The sequence below is a fragment of the Caenorhabditis remanei genome, chromosome IV (assembly GCF_010183535.1).
Source record: "Caenorhabditis remanei strain PX506 chromosome IV, whole genome shotgun sequence".
NCBI classification, from domain to species: Eukaryota; Metazoa; Nematoda; class Chromadorea; order Rhabditida; family Rhabditidae; genus Caenorhabditis; species Caenorhabditis remanei.
This window is the reverse complement of record NC_071331.1, coordinates 3,457,632-3,465,691: the sequence shown is the minus strand read 5'-3', so window position 1 is coordinate 3,465,691 and position 8,060 is coordinate 3,457,632. Positions and strand designations below refer to the sequence as shown.

The 8,060-nt window shown below is 39.3% G+C and overlaps 2 protein-coding genes across 2 annotated transcripts; both read left to right on the top strand.

Moving 5' to 3' along the window:
- Nucleotides 1-3,615: 3,615 nt before the first annotated feature.
- GCK72_012343 (uncharacterized protein) lies at nt 3,616-5,160 on the top strand (the record flags this gene model as incomplete). The annotated part of the gene is made up of 2 exons (XM_053729033.1): nt 3,616-3,675; nt 4,525-5,160. The coding sequence occupies 2 exons, from the start codon at nt 3,616-3,618 to the stop codon at nt 5,158-5,160; spliced, it is 696 nt and encodes a 231-aa protein (XP_053583805.1).
- A 126-nt stretch (nt 5,161-5,286) lies between these two features.
- Nucleotides 5,287-6,929, top strand: GCK72_012342 (uncharacterized protein; the record flags this gene model as incomplete). Its single annotated transcript, XM_053729032.1, has 5 exons — nt 5,287-5,427; nt 5,543-5,743; nt 5,822-6,112; nt 6,237-6,776; nt 6,828-6,929. The coding sequence occupies 5 exons, from the start codon at nt 5,287-5,289 to the stop codon at nt 6,927-6,929; spliced, it is 1,275 nt and encodes a 424-aa protein (XP_053583804.1).
- Nucleotides 6,930-8,060: the final 1,131 nt, after the last annotated feature.

Below are 8,060 nucleotides of genomic sequence, written 5' to 3'. Positions count from 1 at the left end.
TCAAAGTTGGAAAAAATGACAAATTATTGCCTTTTTAACACGGGAAAAAATGTTTTGAAATTTTTTGCAATTTTCGCGTTTTAAAAAGGCAATAATTTTGTCATTTTTCTAGCTTTGACCTTGTTTTTCTAGACTACCAGGCCTCGAGGGCAAAAACTGAATACATATTTGGAAACAGCGTTTTCTCAGCTTTCAAATGATATAGGTCACGACACATAACTCCAGACCGAGTCCATGACCTTCCCTAGTAAGAAAGGCTGTCAGAAGCAGTATCTATCAAAGATATTTGAAGAATTTGCGAAACGTCATCATTTTAATGATTTGAAGTTTATACAATTATCAAAACAGAAAAAAAATCCAAATCAGTAAACCATGAAAGAAACAATTTTCCGTTTTTAAAAGTAGTAAAATATAATCTATCTTGGTAGAATATTGATATGGCTGGCACAAATTCTCCAATACGTGGTTCATTAACAGTATTTTATGTCTTATAGCTACATACTGCAGTACCTTTTTCCCTCTAGATATCCTCCCAATTTTGTAATGTTTACACTTCTCTCCTTTCCAACGCGATACTATCTCCCTCCATTACCACATAAGATTCACACGGTCCCCTCCGTTTTCTTCTCTATTTGCTACGTGATGGTCATCTACTCGTAGAGAGACTACAAAAAGGACAGGCGCATGGAAGTGTCTACACAGATTCGGCAGATCGTCATCCTAACTAGTCCAATGAATTTTGACTGTCTTTTCAGCAAAACTATGTGCACTATGAAACAGAATGTTTCGGTTTTGCAAAATCCTATTTTTAGTTTTTTGAAAAATTTGTAGTTACAGTACCGGCCAAAAATCTATCATTTTAGCCTTTTTCTGTTGAAAATGCCCAACTTTGAGAGTGCGTCATGGTAAAACTAACTTTCCAACAATATGACTTTTTATGGAATCGAACAGACCAAGGATATAACTTTTTTCTAGTTGACAACTTTTTTGTACAGACGCTCCCTAGAAAGTTACATATCGACAAAGTAATTTCTCCCTAAATTGACCCATTTCAGTGCAAAATTGAGCGATTTTGGAGATGTCCCTTTAAAATGGCCATACCTTTCTAGGGAGCGTCTGTACAAAAAAGTTGTCAACTACAAAAATGAAGTTCTACTCTTGATCTGTTCAATCCCATAAAAAGTTGTTTGACTCTCAAAATTCTACATTTTCCACTGGGTAAGGCAAAATATGATAGATTTTTCGCTGGTACTGTATACGACATTAAATTTGAATACTAGTGCAATAAACCAAAAAAGCAGAAAATTATAGTCAGATAGCAACTAATTATTTTCTTTCTCCACTGTTACAACAAAGTGTTAATGTGAAAGTCAGATGCGCTTTAGTAATAAGTAGTCTGTAAGTCAAGATAATCCATGACACCGAGCCAGTTTGTAGTCATGATGTTGGCGGAGCCAAATTTTGTTTGCCACATAATTTTAAGTTCCGTAAGTTGGAAACCAATGAATTGCAAAAATCGTTCAATATGTATTCACAGATAATGTGGATCTGAAACAGTTTTTTTGGCAAAAACAACGCGTTTCGGTGCTAAATGGTAAATCAGTAATGGAAAATAGCCGTAAGTACATAATTCATAAAGACTGGGAACAGAGAAAAAGATGAAAACTCATCAAATATTCCTTTTCCAGACATAAAAACGACTGAGAATGCGTTTTTCAATAAATGCTTAAAACTTACAAATTTACACTTTTTTCAGGTTTCGGAATTTCAATAAGGTTTGCGAAAGTCTCTGTTATATCTTATTTGTGTACTCGTCCGTGTTAATCATTGTTTGTTACCAGCAATTACCTACATGTATGTCTTATAACAGAAAAGAGGTCATCACTGATAAGGAACTTTCTGTGGGCGCTAAGTAAACGTGTTGGTCGTCTCATGGAAAATTGAATTGGTGGTGAATTAAAGTTTTTAGTTTGAAATAGCTAAGGTTCGAAAATTAAATAACGACTATTTGATTATTTTTAATGAGGTTTATGAAATAGGTTTCTTTTTGGATTACAGTTAAAATTTCTGCAAAAACCACAATACAATGTACAGTAATGCGACACTTGCAGTTTTTAGCTGAAAATGGTTAACTTTGTGAGTGTAAAACGGCCTCATTGATTGTCTCACAGAATCGATTGTTTATGAAGTGTATAGATCACAAATAGAGCTTCATTTTTGTAGTTGACAACTATTTTGTACGGGCACATCCTAAGAAGTTACAGGCAGTCTATGTATACAGCTCAAAAATTTCTCATTTTAGCACTGAAAAAGGGCAACAATTTTTTTTTTGACCATTAATAACTTCTTAGGATGTGTCAGAACAAAAAAATTGTCAACTTCAAAAATGAAGCTGTACTTGTGATCTGTACGCTCCATAAACAATCGATATTGTGAGACAATCTGAGAGGCCGTGCCACACTCATAAAGTTGACCATTTAGGGTTCTGACTTCCGGCAATCAGTCCCGATGTTTATTTTTTACGTCACCATGTTTTCGAAAAATGTATTAATTTAACTCTTAAAATTTGAACACATTTCCGTTTCACCCAGTTTTCTAACACAAACTCACAATTTTTTCATAGTGATAAGTCATAGTTCCATTTACGCATCAAACTTCCGATAACTTTTTTAGTTCTCACAACACGATCTTGGCAAAGTGCCAAGAGGTGTATTGGTCGTCCTAAGAAAATTTATGTACATGTGTACACACACACACACATTCTCTGGTAAATGACAAATTGAGAGAGAGAGGGAGAGTGTAAGAAACAGAGACAATGAACGGTGCCCTTCCCCTAATGCTCATTCACACCATCATCTTCCCAACCGCTTTGCCTAAGATCGATTAGCCGAGTCCTTTATTTTTCATTTCGCTTTAAAATTTGAACGTAATTTTTCTACTGTATCACTGAAATTTTAAAGAAACCAATAATTTTAAAATTTTAATGAAACGGTCAAACTAAGAATATTTTTTTGGAAAAATCATATTTGGTCTATTCATAAATAAGATTTGAATAATTCCATTGGAATTTATTAAGTCTTCAGCACAGTATATTTTTGTGGCGCAGAGAAAAAGGCGTTTTTTTTGACATTGCTTCACTTTTTCATTGAAAATGTGAACATTTCCGATCTTAACAAGTATTCAGAGATTTTTCAAATCATTATAACCCTTTTCGATTAGCCACCGCTGAAACCTTGATCCTATGCGGAAAGCCCCCCGACACTATCTCTTTTCTCCATCTTGGCACCATGCCAACCTTTGTGTGTGTTCTAAAAAGTCACTGCCCCCTCATGAGGGGTGCGACGCGCTGGGCGCAACACCCCTCTCACATAAAACTGTTTGACAGACCGGTGGTGCTTTGGACGGTTAGACAGTGTGTGATGTAATAGAGACGGCCAGAGAAAAAAGGGAGAATGGGTGTCCGTCTCTCCCGCCAACCCGATTCTTATCTGACAATTAGTCTCTCTTCTTTTTTTGAATTTATGTTTTGCCGTCTATTTCTCTCCTGCGGTTTTTTCTTTCTAATCGATCCCTTTTTTCAGAACTTACGTGTTTCCACGAGCTCATTGAAGAAAAATGTCTGCTAACAAGATGATGCAATACACCACGAAAAGCGGCAAAGTGAGAGTTCGCACGGTAAGTTAATTGATACTTAAATATTAGGAAAAGTTTTGTGACACGCGAAAAATTTTGTGCAACTTTTTTTTTGTTGAAAAACTTCAAATCTTTGTAACTTTCTGGCACTGTTTTGGGATTTTTGGACATTCGGACATTCGGACACACCGACATACAGATATACACAAAGTTTGTGTTTTTGGACCAGCCTTTGACTCAAAAGTATATTTTTTCAACAAGCTTTTTGAACAAAAAAACTGAAAACTCAATCAATTTTAAAGGGGGACTGCGGTATTCCAAAAATTGAGATTTTTGATATGAATCGACTAAGAATTTTGTAGAAAAGAGAAAAGTCTCTTGGAGCCAGGTCCGAAAATTTGTCTGAACCGAGTTATGAGACCTCAAAGTGTCAAAAAAGGACCTCACGCCGTGAAAATTTACCTTATTTTCAAAGTAAAATTCTCTCGTCGTGAACATGAAAAAATTTTGAAATACAAGGCAAATCTTCCCGGCGAGAGGTTTTCGACACGTTGAGGCCTGATAACTCGTTTTAGAAATCTAAAAATCTTGATTTTTGGGATACCGCAGTTCCCTTTAAAGTATTAATTTGATTTTGACAATCTTGACTGGTTTTTTCATATAAACTGCGTTTTAAGGTACTTGAGCTTTAGAACTCAAGATTTAGCCCTAAAAAGATTGTTTTTTCAAACTTTAACCTTATTTTTCTCGAATACCAGACCTCGAGGGCAAAAATTGGATATATTTTTGGAATCAGCGTTTTCGTGGCTTTCCAATGATACAGGTCACCTCCTACAACTCCAAACTGACTCCATGATATCAAATCTCCATTCAAACAATTCCCAATTTCAGATGCCGAACGGTAATGAGAAGAGTGATTTATACACTGCTCTCAAAAATGCCGTCAACGTCTACACCCCCATTGTCAAAGGATTGCTCCACCCCCAACTCGTCGCTGAACGCCCAGCTGGCGATCTGGAGAGAATTTTGGCCTTCCGAAAAGAGCAAAAGACCAGATTCAACGATGAAAGTGATAAGGCCCGAGGAGTCATGGTCAAGGAAAATATTGGAAGGGGCGAGTGGATTTTAGAGATGACGGGTGAAATCTATCTGGAGTCGCAAGTCAAGGACAGATCGATAATGGAGGGAGAAAATTCCCATTACCTCTACAAAGACATCAGATTGGGAGCAGGAAACGAACCGATCTGCATGGCAGTGTGGAAACAGGAGACCGTCGGAAAATACATCCGCCGGTCCTGCCAGCCGACTGGCCGGCTTGTCCATCTCTATGGAACAGAGCTTCATTTGATGGTGGAATCTCTGCGACCAATGAAGAGTGGCGATGAAGTGACATTGCCTCTCGAGGCGGACTGCCAGGGCTTCAAAGACCAATTGAAATGTCTTCACCATCAAGCGAACCCGGAAGACTGCCCATTGGAAAAGGAGCGATTATTGAGAAAAGCAAACAAGGAGAATCCGGTAAGATAATTTCTTCTTGTGGTTATGAACTGATTTGTTTTCCTTCCAGACTGCTTACTCAACCGTCGTCACTCTCACGGATTCCGATGAGGAAATCGGGAAATCGAAATCATCGTCCCACGTCAGCCAGAATCGATGGAATCTCCAGGATCGTCGTCATCCGATGCTTCAGCTCGCCCCTCTCCAGAAGCACCGAAAGCTCCACCGGTTCTTCTGGATTCTGAAATCCAGGGATCTTTGAATCGTGAAAATGGGAACCGTCGTGAAAATGAGGAAGTGAGTTTTTGCAGTTTTAAAAAGCCGGGCCGGGTCGCAACTTTTTCGACCCGAAGGAGCCCGTAGAAAACAGAAAATTTAGCAGAATCAAAAAAATTTAAACAAAATTTTTCAGAACCTTCCCGTCACTCCTCAAGTACCAACGACTACTCCAAATCCTGTCGCTCAGAACGTAATTTTCATCGAGGATCCTCTCCGCCGGGACACTTCCACATCTGGAGATGCTCCAGCCGTGAATGATCCACGAGAACCCAGATCGTTGAGAGCCGTGTCACCACCAAATGATGCCGCTTCCTCATCATCAACAAGTTTAGAAGTAAGCTTTTTTTTTCATAATTTTGATTTCAAAGTTCCCGAAATTTCCACGTCGCAGCTTACTCATGTAAACTTTCAGAATGCGGAACCAGAAACGGCACCAGAAACGATGGATGCTCCAGAACCGATGGATACTCCAGAAGCAGCAGCTTATGAACCAGAGGAGGCTCTAGCTCCAGTAGACGTAGCTACACCTGCTCCGCCAACAAGAAGACGTCTTCGATCTGCTGGAAATGGACGAGCAGCAGCTCTCGATCTCACGGAGCCAGTCCAGGTTGTTGTTCCAGTGATTGTTGCACCTGCTTCACGGACCAGAATGCACTGTCAAGTCGCCAAGAAGACAACAGGAGCCATAGTAGCTAGAGACCAGGTAAGTTTTTATGCACTTTACGCCAATAGTTATCGGACTATCAGTGATGTCCCTAGAGAGTGACTTCTGTTATGATGTCGAAACAGGAAATTTTAATGCATAATTAACCCATCCCTATTTTCAGAACGCACGATCTGGAAACTCTATCACGTCGCCAATAACCGATCGTCACACCTGTCACACCCGTCCGACTGCCAGAAGTGCACCTGCTCCTCCAACTATCCGCAATGCTCCTGTTGCCCCACCAGCCGGAAGGAGGAATAGAAAAGCCCAACGTCAGGAACAAGCAGCGTATGCACGTAGTTGCAAACGAGAGAATAATGAAGCTCTAGCTGCCACCAATGTGGATTCAGCTCCTGCGCCTCCCGGAGCTCCTACTGCTTCAGTAGTCGTCAATCTTCCGACTACTCGACGAAGACGTGCGAGTCAGGCGTGTTCCCTTGTGGCTACAGTTTCGACGCGTCGTCCTGCTCCGAGCTCGTTTCCCGCACCTCCTCCAACTTCCCGTCCAGCTGCTCCTCGACGATCGGCTCCAGGACCATCTGTACCTCCTGCAGCCTGTGCTCCACCAAGAGCCCGACAAATTTCTATGGGCGATCAGGATGCGATTGCACTCATCGGACAATCAATGCATCCCACACGAGCAGCTGTCAAACAGCTAAGGGTAAATTGTTCCTTTTTTGGATCAAACTAGTATTAAAATCCAATTTTTCAGGGCAAAACGACAAATGGAGTTTCTGATGCACCGGCCGTCAAGAAGCCAAGAAAGACTGCTGGACTACAACAAGTAAAAAGAGGCAGAGGTGACAACAAATAATTTTTTAATTTTTTTGTTTTCTTAGCGTTTTGTTTTCTAAACTAGCGTCCCCCGCCTCCCGGCGGGCTCCGCAAGACGGGGCTTCGCCCCGTGCACGGTTCATGGCAAGTTTTAAATTCAAAATATTGAATTGCCTTTTAAAATTAAATTTTACTGGAAATAGTACAGAACACTGCGTTTATATCATCTGGAAACTGTTAGAGTGCTCAACGTTTGAATTATTTTTTCAAATAATTTACATTCTTCGAGCAATCGTTGAAGTTTTTTTTTCAAATATTCCAAAAAGTTTAAAAAAAGATTCACAATTTATATCTCAACAGCAATAATAACAATAAAAAACTTTTTTTTAAAAATTTTCAAATTCGAAGTTTTGAATTTGAAAAAATCAAAAATCTTTGTCGAAATCTCAGTAGTATTGAACAGAACTGTTTGGATTCTTCCCGATCCAAAAAAGCAACAAAACGATTATAAACAGGAACTTCCCATTGACTTAATTCCCTAAACTTCACGTTCTAAAGTTGTAAAAACCATTGCTGAAAGATTTGTTCTATTCGAAAATCACTTCAATCCAAAAAGTAAAATAATTCTAAAAAAGTTTAATAATAAATTTTTAAAAAGTCACTCATGAGAAGATTCGAACCATCACCTCACAGATTCTCACCCCCGCCCACTGCCACTGCGCCACCGACGCACAGGAAATCTCGGTCATTGAGGGAATTGAAAAAAGGGGCGCTCCTTGCAGCAGTACAATGACACATACAATGACAAAATTGTCAGTGTATTCGAAAAAAATGTCAGTGTAGATTCAGGTTTCTCCACAGAATCGTCCGGCTTGAATATTTTTTGATCGGACTTTTTGGTTCCATTAGATCTCCAAAAGTTTAGATCGGTGTCAAAAATCCAGAACGATTCAGTGAATCCAGTTCCCAGGACAGCGAATGTAAAAAATCCCCACATGACCAAAAAACCACGAAAATCACAAAATCCGGTTTTCTGAAAGTTTTTTCAACTAAAAGTATCTTGAATTTTACATGGATCGATAGAGATTTTTTTTCTACACATTTTCTTTTTTTCGGATCTTGAAATTTCTCAAAACTGAGGGAGTTACAGCCGGTGAAAGTTTTGGGCGCA